The sequence below is a fragment of the Agelaius tricolor genome, unplaced genomic scaffold (assembly GCF_023055355.1).
Source record: "Agelaius tricolor isolate 1412-34295 unplaced genomic scaffold, bAgeTri1.0.p SCAF_41, whole genome shotgun sequence".
Taxonomy (NCBI): Eukaryota; Metazoa; Chordata; class Aves; order Passeriformes; family Icteridae; genus Agelaius; species Agelaius tricolor.
Window position 1 is genome coordinate 3060653 of NW_027269301.1, and position 20127 is coordinate 3080779.

Genomic DNA, 20127 nt, shown 5'->3' on the forward strand with positions numbered 1-20127 from the left:
GGTTAGTCGTAGAATAAATATTTTCATGGTGTCTTTTCACCTCCTAATTAGCATGATAATACCATGTGCAGATGTTTAGAATTCTTGCTCTTAACCAAATGAAGTAACAACCATGGTGTATATTCAGGCTCCATAAATCTCATCACCTTGGTATTCCTGTGGTAAAAGTGCTGGGCATGAACACAGAGCTACAGAATCCTCTTGGCTCTGAATTCTGCTTTTTAGTGGTTAAGGATGGAACCAGATGGTCTTTATGTTCTTTCACAGCAGAATCATCTGCCCAGTTTTAGTTCTGCCAGTTCTCTGACATTTGTCACCATTTGTGTCTTCTTCCATTCAGAATATATTTGTATTTCATTTGTTTTCCCACAGTGAAGGATTTCAAATCTCCTTCTGGAATCCTAAAGCCATGGCATTGTTCTCATGTCTGCAGAGCAGGAAATGAAGTTGGTGCTGGCCCAGACAAAGCAAATATTTAATCAAGTAAATGGATAAGGATGAGAGACTGCATCAAAAAGCAGTTGTGAAGTGTGTTCTGAGGGCAGAGCTCAGAGATCAGGAATTGTCCCTGGGAACGTGTCCTGGAGCATTCCAAAGTGAAAGTGTGGTGTTGTTTTCTTTTCCAGAAAAAAAGAGCTACTTTTTATGAGAACATCATGAAGGCCATGAGACCTCAGCCCGAGTACTTTGCTGTTGGATACTATGGACAGGGTTTTCCCTCTTTCCTCAGGGTAAGGATCCTTCCCCACTCAACTTCTGCACTGCTGGAGACCCTGAAAGTCACAACTTCTGCACAGCTCCCAAGAAAATTTGGTGCCAAACTCCTTTTCCTTCCAGTGGCACTGACAGATCTAAATCCCAGGAGTGTTTCAGAGCATTTCAGTGCCTAAAAAGAGTCAAGTCAGAGATGAAATTTTGTGTGTTACCAGCTCAAGTGGGGTCTGGGTGTTACAATAGGTTTTTTAGATGATTGATAAGTTCTTCTATGGATTTAAGCAGAATTTACCTTTTGTGTTTGTGCTCCCTCTGAAATGTGATTGTTGCTGTTAGGAAATGTTCAGCCTGTAAAGAATTTATCCCATTGCTTTTCAGCCTCAGTCAGCCAAATTTTCAGGACAGGGATTATTTCAGCGGTCAGGGAGAATTTGTCCCACACAGAAGAATTCAAGTGCAAAGATGCTGCTGAGCATGCTGGATCTGTGTGGAGGACAGGAACGACTCAGATCCAGAGTCAGCAAGGCTGAAAATATTCCTGTTATTTAAAATTCAGGGCCATTTTACCTTCTCAGACTGGAGCTGTTTGAAGCTCTGGTCTTCAGTGGAAGCCAAGCTCAAAAAAGGAGAAGAATGTTAAGTTAGAACTGTGTGAGGAGATGGCATGGAGGGCTTTCAGCTCCAGACCATGTTTTGGAATCCATCCCTTCCTGAAACCACTGCCAGGTGGACACTGATTGGCCATGGTCTGGTGTTGGGTGTGTGGAACAGACCTGCCAGGGGTGACATTGTGGCCATGGTCTGGTGTTGGGTGTGTGGAACAGACCTGCCAGGGGTGACATTGTGGGTGGTGGTGGCCAGGAATGGGGCTGAGGTGAAATTCCTACCTGTGCCCAGGGACATCCCTCAGGGAACTCACAGCAGGGCTGGCAGGCAGGTCCCTGCAGTTAAGAATTTCCTGGCACATTTATTCAAAATCAGCTCCTGGCTGAGATTCCTGTGCTGAGGCTGGGAGTGCTGGGAGGTGTGAGCAGGGCAGTGACCTGGGATGTGTTTCTGTGGACAGCAGCATCTGTTTGAGGGTGTCCCTGCTCATTGCAGGTGGCTTTAAAAGCTCCTTTTCAGCTCTCTTTGATGATTCTCTGTGCAGCAATGGATTTTTCAGACAAATCTGAGGTTCCCCTTGCCAGGCCTGGCTCCCAGGAGTTGCTGTGCCCTGATTCCAGCCCATGTTCCTTCTCTCACCTCTTCTGTCCAGCTGGGATCAACCCTTCCCATAAACCAGCTCTGGAGGGGTTTGGGAAGCTCTGTCCCTCTGCTTTGCTGAATTTGAATTCCCTTATTCTTCTCCTGCCCCCAGAACAAGATTTTCATCTACCGTGGCAAGGAGTACGAGCGCAGGGAGGATTTCAACCTGAAGCTGCTGACCCAGTTCCCCAATGCTGAGAAGATGACCAGCACAGCCCCTCCAGCAGAGGAGATCAAGGCTTCCCCCAAACAGTGTATCTTTTGGGTTTGGGGCATCTTGGCACACCCAGAGCTCCCTGTTCCTACAACAGCACAGCTGGTGAACAGCAGTGATGGGAACTGAGGGGGTTCTTGCTCCTGGGGGATGTGGGGGCAGGCCCTGGGCATGAAAATGTGACAACGGGGCTATCCAGAGCTGTAAGGGTGGATTTAAAGGCTGTCAGAGTTAAACAAGTTGCTGTCAGGTGGGGAGCAGACTGCAGGGAGGGTTTCCTGTGCTCTCACTCAGGTGGTGCTGGCTGCTCTGGCCATGGTGGGACCAGCTGGGTATTTCTGGGTGAAAGATGGGAAATGCAGGATGTGAAAAGTGAAGGGTGCTCCCTTCTTCCTTGCAGTCCTTTAGCATTTATGAAGTGCTGGGGTTTGTGTGTTTTTCCCCTTTGTAAGAAGTGTGATTATGTCACTAAAAGTTGTTGGGTGCAGAGCCCTTACTATTTTTAATTCTTATTTTTCTCCCTTGCTGGTGGGACTCCAGGCTGTGTCCCAAGCTCCCCACCAGGCTTAAGATCTCTGAATTGGGAGTGTGAGCCAGTGGAGATGCTCCAGATTGCTGCCAGTGACTTCAGTCAGTGGCTCCTGATGCATGCCAGGAAAACCAAATCCTGGGCTTCCAGCCTGTGCTCACCAGGCCAGGCTGGAGAATCTGAAGGTCCATTTTGGCCCTCAAACCCTGTGCACAGAGGCCCAGCCCAGGCAGTGATAGCAGATGCTTCCTGTGCAATCCTCCTGCCAAGCACTGAATCCACAGAGGAAATTTAAATCCATTCAAGATCAAACTTGGTATCAAAAATGCCTCCTCTGTTGCTGCTTTGTTTCAGCTGCTTCCTCTGCATCTGTTTGTGTTTGTTCTGATGTTCCTGGCTCGGGATGAACCCGAGCTGCAGAGTTTGGAGGCAGATCTGAGCCATCCCCAGGGTTTGGGGGTGTTGGGTTCCGGGGCTCTGGCACAGCCCTGGGCTGAAGGGAGCAGCTGCAGGGCTTGGATGTGGGACAGGATCTCCCTGCACTCCCACAAACACCTCCTGACATGAGGAGTGCCCAGATCTCTGTTGTCTTAGGCAGACCTTGCTGCTCCTGGGCTTGGTTTTGCTTTCAGGCTCCTTTAACTTTCTTTGCCTCAGGCTCTTTTTTATTTCTTTAGTCTGTTTTTGCTCTTTTACAACAAAACACCTCATTCTTCTTTTGGTAGGGATGTGCTGGGGCCACCAGGTGAGCTGTGCTGAGCCTCAGGGTTCCCTGCAGCCCAGTCCCAGCAGCTGAGCCCAGGGAGCTGAGCTGGGCTCAGCCCAGGCTCAGGAGCTCTGCTGGGACACCCAGCTGGGCTCAGAGCCTCAGCTAACCTGGCTCTGTGCTTCTGGGCTCAGCTCTGCCTGCTGGCTCCTCACACAGCAGGGTGACTTTGCCTCTCAGAATGCCCTCCAGAGCTGCCTCAATGAATTAAAGGATGTGTGGGGCTGCCTTAACCCCCCACTGAAACACTGCTGAAATTTGGGTCTCCTCAGGCCACGTCTCATAAGCTCTTGGAGATCTATTTCACACCCAAGATTGCTCAGCTACCTCAGAAGGCATAAAATCAGCAGAGATCTATTTCACACCCAAGATAGCTCAGCTCAGAAGGCATAAAATCAGCAGGATGGCTTCTGTGGCAGTGTTGGAAACAAAAAGGTTTTAATAAAAGGCAAAATTACAAAACTCTTTATAGAGAAAAATCAAGCCAGGTATAAAAGGTCCTTGCCCCTGGTAAAACACCTCACAGAAGTGATTAGTTTCTTTGTTCTCTTCTTTTTCTAGTAAATTGCTTAGGTGGAACTTTTTGCTCTTTTCCAATTAGCTATCCTTAAGTTTGAGGTGAAGTCCCCCACTTCACCTCAAGTGGCTAATTGAGAAGAGAAACTTTTAGGCCTATTTCCTTTCTAAAGGAACAAAAGATAATTTTGTCACTCTGTCAGCAAGGAGCACATTCCTATACACTGCCACTCAGACAGCAGGGGATTCACAGAAGCCTTCTCCTCATGGGGCCAGGTTGGCTAAGCCTTGCTTTTCCAGCCAGCTTTTTGCTCCTGTAAAGCCTCAGCACAGTCCCCAAAGCAGAATTTTGGAGGAGCACGATAGGCTGTTGTTCTTGGGGATACAGTTACTAAGATCTCTTGAATGTCTGTCATTATTGCCAGGTACAAAAGCTGAGTGTGAAGCCATTCCTTTGTTCAGTTGGCTTCAGGAATCTAAAAGGTGGGAGGGAAGGAGCAGCAGCCTCTGATAAATGTCTGTGGGGTGAGAGAAGAGGCAGATGCAGCACAGAACCTCTGCAGAGCCCTGCTGCCCTTTTCTTGTCTCCCAAAGGAGAAATCAGTGGTGCCAAGGACTCCCAAGCATTTTCAGGGAATTGCAGCACCTGGAATTGTCCAAGGCCACGCTGGAGCACCCTGGGGCAGTGGGAGGTGTCCCTGTCCATGGCAGGGGTGGCACTGCATGAATCTCAAGGTCCTTTCCAACCCAAACCATTCTGGGATTATTATTTGTGAAGTCCTTTTCCTTTTGGGTTTGTAATTCATAAGGAGCCTTCAGACTGCAAGATGCAACATAATGCCTGTGATTTGTGATGAATTAGTCAGGTTTGAAGAAAAATACTTAATGAGAGCACAGGGATTTGTGGAAAAGTCTGACAATGAAAACAGGAAGGGTTTTTCTCTCCCTCTCCTGTTTTCCCAAAAGGGTTCCTCGTTTTTATCCTTAACCAGAGCTGCTCAGATGTGCAGTGCTTCATTGTGAAGCCTGTGATGAACCTGCCACCTAATTACAAAGATAAACCTGTTCCTGAACAGATCTTAAAGTAATTAATTTTTCTTCTCCCTCAACATCTTGTGTGTGTTTTCCCCACTAACAAGGTGCTGTGCCTTGGTATTTTGTGTAAATTGTGTCAATTCCTCCCCACAAACTGTGAGGAAACACTTCAACATTTGAGTGAGGAGGATGGGAGGTGAGGAAATCACCTTTTTACTCTGCTTCTTCCCAGCTACTACAGAGCCAACGAGGTGCAGCAGTTCACTCACTCCAGACCTGTCAGGAAAGGAGAGAAGGATCCAGACAACGAGTTTGCTGTGAGTCCTTTGCCTTTGGTTTGGTTTCTTGGTGGCATTTTGACCAAAATGTCACTGTGTGGCCACAGAGGTAGGGAATGAAAAAGTAGGAGACACAAAGGGCATTGCAGCCTCCACCTGAGGCTGGGGGTGATGCCAAGGGGCTCCACAGCTGGAGTTGGAGCATTCAGCATCCATCAGAATCCATAAATTGGTGCTGTGAGAGCCCAGGCTCAGCAGAGCCCAGCGTGGGGCACTGTCCCACTGAGGGGAGGTGGCCATGGCCGAGGGGCGGTGGCCGTGGCCGTGGGGAGGTGGGAATGGCCGTGGGGAGGTGGGAATGGCAGTGGGGAGGTGGCCATGGCTGAGGGGAGGTGGGAATGGCAGTGGGGAGGTGGGAATGGCCGTGGGGAGGTGGGAATGGCAGTGGGGAGGTGGGAATGGCCGAGGGGAGGTGGGAATGGCCGTGGGGAGGTGGGAATGGCCGTGGGGAGGTGGCCATGGCCGTGGGGAGGTGGCCATGGCCGAGGGGAGGTGGCCATGGCCGTGGGGAGGTGGCCATGGCTGTGGGGAGGTGGAAATGTGGCCATGGCAGTGGGTAGGTGGCCGTGGCCGTGGGGAGGTGGCCATGGCAATGGGGAGGTCTCCATGGCCGTGGGGAGGTGGCCATGGCTGTGGGGAGTCTCCATGGCCGTGGGGAGGTGGGAATGGCTGTGGGGAGTCTCCATGGCCGTGGGGAGGTGGCCATGGCTGTGGGGAGGTGGGCATGGCCGAGGGGAGGTGGCCATGGCCGTGGGGAGGTGGCCATGGCTGTGGGGAGTCTCCATGGCCGTGGGGAGGTGGCCGTGGCTGTGGAGCTCTGCCAGCTCCTTCTGGAAGCCGCACTCCACACAGGAGAGAGTTCAATTGCAAGGCCAATATTTTCCTTACACCTCAGATATCTTTTTTTCCTTCTCTGCCCAGAACATGTGGATAGAGAGGACAACCTACACGACAGCTTATTCATTTCCAGGCATCCTCAAGTGGTTTGAGGTCAAACAGGTCACAACGGTGAGTTCTCCACAGGGGCTGCCTCTCCTCCTCCTCAGTCCCTCATGGAATAAAGCCTTGAACACTTGGGAGTGCCAGTCCTTCCACTGCTGGATGTGGCACAGATAAAAGCAAATTATTTCATTTCTTACTCAGTGGAGAGGAATGAATCACAGAGCCATGGAATCCCAGAATGGTTTGGGTTAGGATTTACTTAAAATCATCCAGTGTCACCCCTGCCATGGCAGGGACACCTCCCACTGTCCCAGGGGGCTCCAGCCTGGCCTTGGGCACTTCCAGGGATCCAGGGGCAGCCACAGCTCCCTGGGAATTCCCTCCCAGCCCCTCCCCACCCTCACAGGGAGGAATTTCTCCCTAAAAATTGCATGAAGGTTTGAAAGGTTTATTGTGTGACTCTGAGGAAAGTTCATTCTGTTTCTTCTGTCCCTCAGGAGGAGATCAGCCCCCTGGAGAATGCCATAGAAACCATGGAGCTGACCAATGAGAGGATCACCAACGTGGTGCAGCAGCAGGGCTGGGACCGCAGCCTGCCCGTGCACCCCCTGTCCATGCTGCTCAGTGGCATTGTGGACCCTGCTGTCATGGGCGGCTACACCAACTATGAGAAGGTCCTGGCACGTCCATGGAGCCCCTCTGCAGGGCTGGGACACCTGAGGGTGCTCACCTGGAGCAGGGAAAGCTCCAGCGAGAGCTCAGAGCCCCTGCCAGGGCCTGAAGGGGCTCCAGGAGGGCTGGAGAGGGACTGGGGACAAGGGATGGAGGGACAGGACACAGGGAATGGCTCCCACTACCAGAGGGCAGGGATGGATGGGATATTGGGCAGGAATTCCTGGCTGGGGGGGTGAGGAGGGGCTGGGAGGGAATTCCCAGGGAGCTGTGCCTGGATCCCTGGCAGTGCCCAAGGCCAGGCTGGAGCCCCCTGGCACAGTGGGAGCTGTCCCTGCCATGGCAGGGGTGGCACTGGGTGACTTTTAAGGTCCCTTCCAACACAAATCATTGCAGAATTCCCTGGAGAGGGACTGGGGACAAGGGATGGAGGGACAGGACACAGGGAATGGCTCCCACTGCCAGAGGGCAGGGCTGGATGGGATATTGGGCAGGAATTGTTCCCTGGGATGGAATTCCCAGAGCAGCTGTGGCTGCCCCTGGATCCCTGGCAGTGCCCAAGGCCAGGCTGGACAGGGCCCTGATCCCTGAAGTCCCTTCCAGCCCAAGCTCTGCAGACTCTGGGAGCTGCCCCTGTTCCCATGCAGTGTGCAAGGACCTGGCAGGACCTGGCAGGTCCAGTTCCATCTGCAGCTGTGCCAGCCCCTGTGTGGGGCTCTGTGTGTGCAGAGCTCAGACAGCAGGAGGAGAGGACAAAGAGCAGAGATTTGCACTGACTGCAGCTTTAGAGCTGCAGGGTCCAGCTCTTCTGGGCCTCCTTTGCAGTGGGATGAGAACCTGCTCCTGCCTTGGGCAGCCCAGGTAGCAGAGAAAAGCCCAAACTTGGCCTTTCTGCCCTGGATTACTGGGGAATGAGCAGGCAGAAGAGGCTTTCTCTTGCCAGCAGCCTCTGTGTCTTTGGAGTCTTGCAACAGAGCAAATGATTCAGGAAAAAAGCAGCATTTCCTGTGCAGGTTTACTCAGCTGACTTCACTTGAGCAGTGTAGGTTGTTCTTTTTTGTGATGTTTAACTTAAGCTGTTGATTCCCTCCACCTAATGATGAAATGCCCAGCACAGAATGCACTGCTTGTTTCCACAAAGGGGGTGGAATGTGGTAAAACACATTTAATTCTCCTCAGCTGTGTCCCAGCCCCATGAAATGAGGTGCACACGTAAATTGGGAGAGGGGCTGATTGATCTGGGGTCTGACTCTGCTGATTCCAGAGGAGTTTGGGTGCTTTGCCAGGGCTGAATTTGGCCCTGAATCCTCCCATTTTATGAATTAAGGTTGACATCAAGTTTAGAATTACAGAAGTGGGAAAGCAGTTAAAACTAGAAAACACAAAATCTCTGCAGCCACATCTGGAAATACTCATTTCTGGTTCATATTTTCCTATTTCAGCTGCAGATCAGTGCAGAACATTTGGCTTTTGTGGGCGGCTAAAATCTGAGTTTTAATTGTTTCATTGTAGCCAAAACCCAAAGTTGGGGTTTTTAAACATCTTTCCTCTTGCAATAATTAGGCACTTTCAAGGAAAATCCTCTGGGACCAACCCAGCAGCCCTTTCCCAGGCTCACCTCCATCCTGTTCAGGATAAACCCCCAGCCCTATAAACCTGTACCACAGTCCAGTCTTACAAAAGTAAAGAAAAATATACTCAGAAGCTGAAATAGCTCAGAGAAACAAATGAAAAACTTATTAAGGGGTTTATCTAGGAAAAAAAAATATTCTGAGCAGGAATTGGGATCCATTTTAATGGGATACATCATGGGAATTGGCACAAATTTAAGTTTTCAGTCCAGGAAAGTGGATTTGTGTTTGTTCAACTTCAAACCAAGACCAGATTGTGCTGATTAAAGGTAAACCCAGGAGAAGTGGAGACTAAAGGTGCTTTGTTGAAGGAAGCTGGGAGCCCAAATCCCAGCATGGTCTTTATTTCTACTGAATCTTTGTAACCAGCCCCAGGTGAAAACGAGGGATTTAGGGGCTGAAATAAGGAAATTGCAGCAGGAGCTGCTTTGCTGTCCTTGGGGCAGCTGTGCTCTGGGGCACTGACTGCTGGGAAAGAAAGAGGCTTTTTGAAGTCAGACTTGAGGTTTTGGGTCTGTCACTCACATTTAAGTGAGAAGTAGAAGTGATGGAACCTCAGTTATTCAAATCAATGCTGGTTTGTGAGAAGGGGATCAGGACTGAGCAGAACCCTTCTGATGCAGTAACTGTTTTTCCATGTGTTTCACTAGAAAAAAAAACATTACTTTTTAAAAATAAAAAGTGGGCTTTGTTCTCTCTTCCCAACAAATAACCCTGGTTCTTTGTCCCTCAGCTTGGTGCCAGCACAATTTGGGTTTAGTATGAGGAATAATGGCAGTGAATTGCTCTTAAAGGATCTTCCCCTCAGAGCTGCCTGAGGAGGAAGTGTGTGTGTCAGCTGTGTCACCTTCTCTCTGTGCTTCCAGGCCTTCTTCACAGAGAAATATCTCCAAGAACATCCTGAAGATCAAGACAAAATTGAGCTGCTCAAGCAACAAATTGCTATACAGGTATGGAATTGGGAGAGCTGGAGGCACTGGTGGAGTGGGGAAGAGAATCCTGGAATGGTTTGGGTGGGCAGGGACCTTAAAGCCCATCCTGCCATGGGCAGGGACACCTTCCACCATCCCAGGCTGCTCCAAATCCCATCCAGCCTGGCCTGGGGAAAATGTTGGGGTTTGTTCTGAGGCAGCAGCTCAGCTCCCTTGCTGTGTCCCTGTTTATCTTCCCCTCTGCAAACACAAAACACATTGATTTCAATCCTTTAATTTTATCTGAGCTGCTGAACTCACCCTCTGGGGAGCAGGAGGGCTGGTTTGTGCTCCTGCAGCTCATTCTGCTCCTTCCTCCCTCCCTGCCTCAGATGCCTCTCCTGGCAGAGGGGATCCGGATCCACGGCGAGAAGCTGACGGAGCAGCTGAAGCCGCTGCACGAGAGGCTCACAGCCTGCTTCAGGGAGCTCAGGAGGAGGGTGGAGAAGCAGTACGGGGTCATAACTCTGGTGAGGGAACCTGGTTCTTCCATGTTTTGCCCCAGAGGAACCCAACTCCCCCTTTTCCACCCGTGGGTGGCTGTGAGGTGGTGTCACAGAATCCCACAATCATCAGCTTTGGGAAAGAGCTTTGAGACCAGGGAGTCCCAGCTGTGCCCAGTGCCCACCCTGTCCCCAGCCCAGAGCTCTGAGTGCCACCTCCAGGGATGGGCACTCCAGCCCTCCCTGGGCAGTGCCAAGCCCTGAGCCCCCTTTCCATGGGGAAATTCCTGCAGTGCCCACCCTGAGCTGCCCTGGCCCAGCCTGAGGCCGTTCCCTCTGCTGCTGTCCCTGTTCCCTGGAGCACAGCCCGGCCCCCCCGGCTGTGCCCTCCTGGCAGGAGCTGTGCAGAGCCACAAGGGCCCCCTGAGCCTCCTTTGCTCCAGGCTGAGCCCCTGCCCAGCTCCCTCAGCCTCTCCTGGGGCTCCAGACCCTTCTCCAGCTCTGTTCCTTTCCCTGGATTCTCTCCAGCCCCTCCATGTCCTTCTTCAATTGGGAGGCCCAGAACTGGACACAGCCCTCGAGGTGTGGCCTCCCCCATTGCCCAGGGGACAGTCCCTGCCCAGGGGACAGTCCCTGCCCTGGTCCTGCTGGCCAGTCTGATCCCACCCAGGTGCCTTTGGCTTTTTTGGCCACGTGGGCACACCTGGGCTCATGTCCAGCTGTGTCCATCAGTGCCCCCAGGTCCTTTTGTGTCCAGCAGCTCTGTCCCCAAGCTGGGGGTTGTGGCCCAAGTGCAGGACCCTTGGTGTTGTTAACCCTTGTGTCCCTGGGTTCAGGCCCTGGGCCCAGCCTGCCCAGGCCCCAGTGCAGAGCCAGCCTAGCTGCTGGGCCCAGCCTGCCCAGGCCCCAGTGCAGAGCCAGCCCTGCTGCTGAGCCCAGCCTGCCCAGGCCCCAGTGCAGAGCCAGCCTAGCTGCTGAGCCCAGGCCCCAGTGCAGAGCCAGCCCTGCTGCTGGGCCCAGGCCCCAGTGCAGAGCCAGCCCTGCTGCTGGGCCCAGGCCCCAGTGCAGAGCCAGCCCTGCTGCTGGGCCCAGGCCCCAGTGCAGAGCCAGCCCTGCTGCTGGGCCCAGGCCCCAGTGCAGAGCCAGCCTTGTGCAGATCTCCTGTTTGCTCACGGTGTCCCCTCTGGTCCCTGCAGCCCCCGGTGCTGGTGGACAGGAAGCCGAGCCGCTCGGGCTCCGTGGTGCTGCCCTACATCATGTCCTCCACCCTCAGGAGGCTCTCGGTCACCTCCGTGGCCTCCTCCGTGGCCTCCACCTCATCCACCTCATCCGACAGCGCTTCCTCCAGGCCGGGCTCCGACGGGTCAGTGATGGCAGGGATGGCAGAGATTGAGAGGGACTGGCAGTGCCTGGCAGTGATTGCAGTGCCTGGAAAGGATTGGCAGTGATGGCAGTGACTGGCAGTGATTGGCAGTGATGGCAGTGACTGGCAGTGATTGGCAGTGATGGCAGTGATTGCAGTGATGACAGTGATTGCAGTGACTGGCAGTGATGACAGTGACTGGCAGTGATTGGCAGTGACTGGCAGTGATGGCAGTGATTGCAGTGATTGCAGTGATGACAGTGATTGCAGTGATGGCAGTGACTGGCAGTGATGACAGTGATTGGCAGTGATTGCAGTGATGACAGTGATTGGCAGTGATTGGCAGTGATGGCAGTGATGGCAGTGATTGGCAGTGACTGGCAGTGATTGCAGTGATGGCAGTGATTGGCAGTGATTGCAGTGATGACAGTTATTGCAGTGATTGCAGTGACTGGCAGTGATGGCAGTGATTGGCAGTGATTGCAGTGATGGCAGTGATGGCAGTGATGGCAGTGATTGGCAGTGATGACAGTGATTGGCAGTGATGGCAGTGACTGGCAGTGATGACAGTGATTGGCAGTGATTGGCAGTGATTGCAGTGATTGCAGTGATGGCAGTGACTGGCAGTGATGACAGTGATTGGCAGTGATGACAGTGATTGCAGTGATGGCAGTGACTGGCAGTGATGACAGTGATTGGCAGTGATGGCAGTGACTGGCAGTGATGACAGTGATTGGCAGTGATGGCAGTAATGACAGTGATGGCAGAGACTGGCAGTGCCTGACTATAGTACTTGCAGGGATCCCCATGGCAGGGAGGAATGATGAGGACTCCATCTTATCAGAAGGCTAATTAATGACTTTATTATACTCTATTATTCTATACTATATTACACTATATTATATTATATTACATCTAAACTGAATCTACCAAGCACTCTGCTCTGCACACACTGCACAGAATCTCAGCCAACAGTCCCAACACACACACCTGGCCCTGACAGGCCAAGGAAACAAAACACCATCACTCTGGGTAAACAATCTCCATATTGCATTCTACTTTGGCACAAACACAAGCACAGTAAATTATAAAAATTGTTTTTCCTTTCTCTGAGGTTCTGAGGTTGTGAAACCCAGAAATATTCTTGGGAAGAATTGTGCCTTGCTTTTCTCTGTGAGGAGAAATGTGGAGACACCTGACAGTGACTGGCAGCAGGGGGAGGTGCCTTACACAGGATCAGGTGTCACCTGAGTCAGGAACAGCAGTGAGGCACACACAGACTCTGGCTGTCTCCAGCAGGTTAACCTGAGTTTATCAGAAACCCATTCCTTTATCCACCCTTCTGATCCAGGTGCACCTGATTGGTCATTTAATCAACACCCCAACACCACGGGCTAATGAAGCAAACACCCTTTGGTAAACATCTTATGAGAAAACAACTGTTCACAACACCAGCTGCAAGATGGTTTCAGTTCTCTCTCTCTCTGACTAAACTGTCACATCCACAATCAGGTGCTCTGAAAATCAAGATTTACTCCATGGAAATGCATTAAAATTGTTCCTGGAGGTCAGAGTTGTTGTTCCATTTTACAGACAGGGCTTTGGAGCACAAACAGTGGGAACTGACCCCAGCTGCTGCCTCTGGAGCCCCAGTTATCCCCAGTGCATTCCAGGTGCCCACTGCTTCTGTTTCCCAGGAAAACAGGGGTGTGAGGCACCACCAAGGGGTTTGTTTTGGTCAGCCAAGAGGGGAATCAGGCACACAGCACTTGTTTCACCCTGTTTGCAGCTGCATCCATGGTGTGGAAAGGAGCTGCCACACCTGGGGACATCCCCTGATGTCACTTGTCTGTACACTGGCTTTACACTGGGATAAGCAGAGTTCAGGTGATTTGGTGCAGGTCAGTGAGAAACAGGGCTGAGCAGGAACTGCAGCTCTGGCTCCCTCTGCAAGCAGATCACACTTGACCTTGGACAAAAACCACATCACACTCAGAATTCCAGGGGTAACAGCACAAATCCCACTGAAAAATCCATGGTCATGGTCCTGCCTCACTTTTCACAGTAATCCCTTACACGAGCTGAGAGATCACAGCTTTTTAACAGACAGCCTTGCCATGTCTGATGGACTCGTGGCTCATGTTTTTCTCACTCTTTTGGGCCACAGATCTACCCTGGAGCCTCTCCTGGAGAGGAGAATATCCACATCTTCCAGGGCTGAGGAGCTGCCTGTGAAAGAAGATGGTGACAACAGGATTAGCAAACTCAAGAGGAAGGAGTGGAGCATTAGCAAGTCTCAGGTTATTGTGGAGAAGGAGCCAGAAACAGAACTGACTTCCAAAATGGTAAAAACCCCATCCCAGTAATGACAGCAGTAATAAAGCCACAGCAGGAGCTGAGTGTTTCCATTGCTCTCAGCCATGCTGCTCAGGGGGAGCTCATCAAACACTGGGAGGGGCTCAAATACCAGCAAGGCTCAGTCATCTGAGTAATTCTCTTCCATAATTTGGAAAATTCCTGTCACAGGCCCAAGTGCAGCTTGGCTGGAGGTGCAGCCTGGGAGCAGGAGGTGCTGAGCAGAGCTGAGCCCTGGGTGCTCTCAGCACCATGGCAAAGCCTTGTTTGGGTTGGAGCTGCTCTCAGGCAGCAGCACTGCACAAATCCAGTGTCCTGTGGGGTGCAGAGCCCTGGGATGGATCAGGCAGATGGGAGAAGATGCTCTGGTGGTTCAGTCAGCACCTCTGGAAGGCTGGATCTGCCAGGCTGGGCTCTGCTGCAGCCCCTGTGAGGGCAGGGTGGTCATTAATGAGGAATAAACCAGAATGTGCAGCCCCAGAGGGGGCTGGGATGAGGAGCAGACCAGAGGCTGCTGGGCTTTAAGGCTCACAGTGGGGTCAGAGTGCTCACCCAGAGCACAGGGAGGAGTTTCAGCCCACAAGCAGAGCTGTACAACCTTGGGATATTGTCCTGAAGGACATAAAAAGTGTGCTACACCCTGGGATATTGTCCTGATAGATGTAAAAACTGTGCTACACCCTGGGATACTGTCCTGATAGATATAAAAACTGTGCTACACCCTGGGATGTTGTCCTGGTGGATGTAAAAACTGTGTTACACCCTGGGATGTTGTCCTGATAGATGTAAAAACTGTGCTACACCCTGGGATATTGTCCTGAAGGACATAAAAACTGTGTTACACCCTGGGATATTGTCCTGATAGATGTAAAAACTGTGCTACACCCTGGGATATTGTCCTGATAGATGTAAAAACTGTGTTACACCCTGGGATATTGTCCTGATAGATGTAAAAACTGCTACACTCTGGGATATTGTCCTGGTGGATGTAAAAACTGTGTTACAGCTTGGGATGTTGTCCTGATGCATGTAAAAACTGTGCTACACCCTGGGATATTGTCCTGGTGGATGTAAAAACTGTGCTACGCCCTGGGATGTTGTCCTGGTGGATGTAAAAACTGTGCTACACCCTGGGATGTTGTCCTGATAGATGTAAAAACTGCTACACCCTGGGATGTTGTCCTGGTGCATGTAAAAACTGTGCTACACTCTGAAGCTGAGAGAATTAGGCACCTGGGTATTTCAGTGCTCCTCATCTCACTGAAGTTGGTTGCTAATGGGATTTAACACAGGCTCATTTTTCACAGTAACAAGAAAACAGAAATTGCTGTTTCCCTTTCCTCTCCCAAGTCCCAGCTGAATCTGGCAGGGACAGGTGATGCTGATCCATCCTCAGGAATTCCCATCAGCTCTGGGGGATGCTGCCAGCACTGGGAGGCTGCAGAGTGTTTCTAAGAAGGGGATCTGTGGTGCCAGGGGGCTGTCACTGGTACTGACAGCATTTCCAGCCCAGGAAAATGGGGGTTGTGGATGTTGGAGCTGCAGGAGGCCTGGCCCTCTGCCTCTGGAATTGCTGTTGGATGAAATCCCCAATATCTCTGAAGGGAAGGAGCCATCCAGAGTTCCAGTCCTGCCTCAGGATGCTGCAAAGCCCAGGAGAAGCTGCTTTTATGGCAGCTCTGCTCCATGGCTCCACAGTGAGCACAGGAGTTGCACAGAGGGATTTTCTGGAGCTCTGGACTGAGCTGTCTGGGAGCTGGAAAGGCAGAGGGAGGCAAAGACTGCCTGGGCCTTGTGTGTGTGGTCCCTTCTGTGCAGAGAGGAACCCTGAACTGCTCAGGGATGGAGAACTGACCTCTGAAAAAGAGTTGAATGATGGGTTTGGGTGACAGCCTGCTCTGGGAAGCAATGAACTAATCCTGAAAAGGACCCCAGTACTATGCACTGCACTTTTGAGGCCACACTGAGCTGGCCTCTTTTGAGTGAAGAGCACAAAGGCTGTGACATTAGAAGGAGCTGGATGTAAATTCCCAAATGCAAAGGATTTGCTCTGTAAAGCCTAAAATACACTCATTTAACAGCCCTCAGGAGGTGGAGGATACCAGCAGCCCTGACCTGAACCCAGAATTTTATTTTTCTTTATTTCTTGGAAAGACTTCACCCTCACTCCCCTCCAAAGTTTATTCACAGAACTGCAGCAATTTTTCAGTGTAACACCTTCCCTCCTTAATTAATATATCTTAATTAATACATTAATAATACCATTAAAAGCAGTTTAGTGCTGCTCAGAAAGCCCAGGGGAGGCTGGGCTGTGTCCTGGGAGCACAGAGGGTGCCTGTGACACAGCCAGGCCAGGGCAGGGCTTTACTCCTGTTCACCTCTTTGTGCCAGGTGTGCTGTCACTGTCACAGCTCTGGGTCACCTGGCTGTGCTCACCTCTGTGTTTGTGTCACTGTCACAGCTCTGGGTCACCTGGCTGTGCTCACCTCTGTGTGTCTGTGTTTGTGTCACTGTCACAGCTCTGGGTCACCTGGCTGTGCTCACCTCTGTGTTTGTGTCACTGTCACAGCTCTGGGTCACCTGGCTGTGCTCACCTCTGTGCTTGTGTCACTGTCACAGCTCTGGGTCACCTGGCTGTGCTCACCTCTGTGTGTCTGTGTTTGTGACACTGTGACAGTTCTGGGTCCCTGGCTGTGCTCACCTCTGTGTTCCAGGTGTTTGTGTCACTGTCACAGTTCTGGGTCCCTGGCTGTGCTCACCTCTGTGTTCCAGGTGTTTGTGACAGTTCCCTGGCTGTTCCCTGGCTGTGCTCACCTCTGTGTTCTCTGTTCCCAGCAGGGCCCAGCAGGGAGGGCCCAGAGGCCCAAGAGTCTGCAGCTGGGGGACTCCAGGCTGACCCTGCTGCAGGGCCCCTCGCTGCAGCCGCCCGCCTGCAGCCCTCCCCCCATCACCCCCAAAACCCCCCGGACCCAGAGTAAGTCCTGGGGTGGGGTGGGGTGGGAATGGCTCTGTGGGTGCTGGGGGAGGGAGGGAGGGAGGAGCTGCTCTGAGTTACAGCTCAGGGCTCTTGGAAATCTCAAAAGTGAAGATTTACTCCATGAAGTACATGAAAAATGGTGCTGGAGGTCAGTGGTGTTGTTCCATTTTACAGACAGGGTTTTGGAGCACAAAGAGTGAGAACTGAACCCCAGCTGCTGCCTCTGGAGTGCAGTTATTATCACCAGTGCATGCCAGGTGCCCCCTGCCTCAGTTTCCCAGGAGGACAGGGGTTATCATTCTTGTCAGAGAACAGAATTTGGCTGTGCCATCAAAGAGCAGATCTGTGGCTTGCACATCACTTGCTGAAGCAGTGCAAAACAGGAATTCCAGGGAACAGTTTCCGAGTTTCTCAGTTCCTTTCTTGTTTTTTCCTGTATTGACCTGGACAAGAAGGATGGGGAGGGACTTTTCACAGGGCTGTGGAGTGATGGGACAGGGGAACAGTTTTAAACTGCCAGAGGGCAGGGTTAGATGGGATTTTGGGGGAAATCCCTCCCTGGGAGGGTGAGGAGGGGCTGGGATGGAATTCCCAGAGCAGCTGTGGCTGCCCCTGGATCCCTGAAGTGCCCAAGGCCAGGCTGGAGCCCCCTGGGACAGGGGGAGGTGTCCCTGCCATGGCAGGGGTGGCACTGGGTGGGATTTAAGGTCCTTCCAACCCCACCTGTCCCATGACTCTGAATTTTGGGCAGGTTTTTAACCCCTGAAGCAAACAGCAGTGCAGTCAGTGCAGGTGGCTGTAAATCCCCAGTCAGGTCTGCAGGAGCATCTCCAGTGCATCCCAGGAGGGCCCTGCAGGGATCCCAGGGTGTCTGTGATCTGTGCCTAAATTATCAATGCAAGCCCTGAGGGTTCTGTTCGTTAATGAACAGTAACTCCCCTCACATGGCAGAGTTCTAGGAGAGCTTGCTGTGCAGCTTGGACATTCAGCTGGAAATGTTCCACCTGAAGGAGGTGGAATTTATCTTCAAGAATTAACAAAAGGAATCATTTCAAAGGTTTCAAAAACATGCTGGATGTGAAACAGTACAGTAATCTGATCCTGGAAAAGAAGAGGGGAAAAAAGCCCTTTCTTGTATATTCAGGAAATTCTGTAGTTAATTCTGAAGCACCTTTAAATGTGGCTTAAGGTAAAAATAAAAATCCTTGGGCAGTTCCACCCCCAGAAGTCCCTGGCTGCTGCATTTCTGTCTGCTGCTCTTTTTTGAGAGGAACAGAAGTTCCTGGGCAGGACCTGACTGTCTCTGTGTGGGTATCCAGTCAGAATCCAGTGCAGATAATGATCCAAACCAGCATAAAATTGTCATGAGGGGATGAAAACAAAAAAATCCTTACCAGGGCAGGGGATGAGTTGGGGAGACAACCAGAAACAAATTCAGGAACTCTATGAAGAAAGATCCATGAAAGGGATGTAAAGCCTCTCTCTTCTCCTTAGCAAGACTTTAATTGCTGGAATCCTTCTGAAGGTTGGGTTTTATCTCCTCCATCAGCTGGAGCTAAAATCAAAGTGAGTTCTGAGGGGCAGCCCCAGGAGCTGCCCAGATGTGCTGATGGAAGCAGTTTGCTGCCCAGATGTGCTGATGGAAGCAGTTTGCTGCTCCCTGGGGCAGCTCAGAGCCTTCTGGGGAAGGGGAAGCTCCTCAGGGCACTGGGAGCTGGAGGGGGACCCAGCTGGACCCAGCACGTCCAGGCAGGCTCAGTGCTGGAGCAGGAGCTGCTCACAGAGGGAAACCAGAGGGCACTGAATGAATCTCCCTTAAAGTCTGTGTGCAACCCCATTTCCCTTTCCCTCTTCTCCTTTCTTATTTGTCTTTTTTTAAATTTTTCTTATTTGTTTTTAATTTTTCCTTATTTTTTGTTATTTCTTCTCTTGTTGTTCCCAGGCTCCCCCTCCTTGCAGGCTGATGGATTGGCCACACCACCCCCCCCTCCCCCCAAAAGCAAACCCTACGAGAGCAGCACCCCCAGGAACTCTGTGGAGGTGAGGAAATGGGGGCTGACAGCTTCTGGAGAGCAGCTTGGCAGCAGGAGGCACCAGTGGAATGTTCCAAGCTGCCTTAGGGTGGTGCTGCTTGAAACCTGTCTCATCATTTCACTGCTTCACTCCCTGAAACCACAGAAGAAGGAAAAAAGGGTTTTTTCCTTCAGGAGAAGGCAGTGGAGGGCAGTGCCTTTATTATTTTTTTTTTTCCAAGTGGGAGTTGTGTTGTCCTTGGTCAGGAAAAAAGTGTGTGGGGGTGGGCAGAGACATGGAAAACACACCAGCAGCAAAATTTCAAAAACATGATCAGCCCAAAATACTGCAATGATTTGGGCTGAAAAAGAAGTGTGGGGGCGAAAATCACAATTTTCAGAGGTCTCCAGTGTCTCCTTCTAAGCCTCAGCTCAGCAGAATCTGATTTTTCAAGCCATCAGTGACTTTTTTAAAAGCCTGTATTTAAACCCTGCCCTTTGTCTCAATTCCATGGAGTGATTTTCTTGTAGGGATATCAAACTGTCCCTGGTCAGTGCAGGGATATCAAACTGTCCCTGGTCAGTGCAGGGATATCAAACTGTCCCTGTGTCAGTGCAGGGATATCAAACTGTCCCTGTGTCACTATAGGGATATCAAACTGTCCCTGGTCAGTACAGGGATATCAAACTGTCCCTGTGTCACTGCAGGGATATCAAACTGTCCCTGGTCAGTACAGGGATATCAAACTGTCCCTTATCACTATAGGGATATCAAACTGTCCCTGTGTCAGTGCAGGGATATCAAACTGTCCCTGTGTCAGTGCAGGGATATCAAACTGTCCCTGTGTCACTGCAGGGATATCAAACTGTCCCTGGTCAGTGCAGGGATATCAAACTGTCCCTTATCACTATAGGGATATCAAACTGTCCCTGTGTCACTATAGGGATATCAAACTGTCCCTATGTCAGTGCAGGGATATCAAACTGTCCCTGTGTCACTATAGGGATATCAAACTGTCCCTCTCTCAGTGCAGGGATATCAAACTGTCCCTGTGTCACTATAGGGATATCAAACTGTCCCTGTGTCACTATAGGGATATCAAACTGTCCCTTATCACTATAGGGATATCAAACTGTCCCTGTGTCAGTGCAGGGATATCAAACTGTCCCTGTGTCACTATAGGGATATCAAACTGTCCCTGGTCAGTGCAGGGATATCAAACTGTCCCTTATCACTATAGGGCTATCAAACTGTCCCTGTGTCACTGCAGGGATATCAAACTGTCCCTGTGTCACTATAGGGATATCAAACTGTCCCTGTGTCACTGCAGGGATATCAAACTGTCCCTGTGTCAGTGCAGGGATATCAAACTGTCCCTGTGTCACTATAGGGATATCAAA

General features: G+C 51.2%; 1 protein-coding gene across 1 annotated transcript in view; it reads left to right on the plus strand.

The window, feature by feature from the left end:
* The window catches only part of DOCK5 (dedicator of cytokinesis 5), an 87206-nt gene that overhangs the window by 60614 nt on the left and 6465 nt on the right, over positions 1–20127 (plus strand). The window contains exons 40-51 of the mRNA XM_071454801.1: positions 627–731; positions 2075–2216; positions 4990–5071; positions 5255–5339; positions 6282–6368; positions 6800–6976; positions 9472–9555; positions 9909–10046; positions 11216–11382; positions 13550–13727; positions 16576–16711; positions 18657–18754. Coding sequence (XP_071310902.1) covers positions 627–731; positions 2075–2216; positions 4990–5071; positions 5255–5339; positions 6282–6368; positions 6800–6976; positions 9472–9555; positions 9909–10046; positions 11216–11382; positions 13550–13727; positions 16576–16711; positions 18657–18754 — 1479 coding nt within the window. The remainder of the gene's footprint in view (positions 1–626; positions 732–2074; positions 2217–4989; positions 5072–5254; positions 5340–6281; positions 6369–6799; positions 6977–9471; positions 9556–9908; positions 10047–11215; positions 11383–13549; positions 13728–16575; positions 16712–18656; positions 18755–20127) is intronic.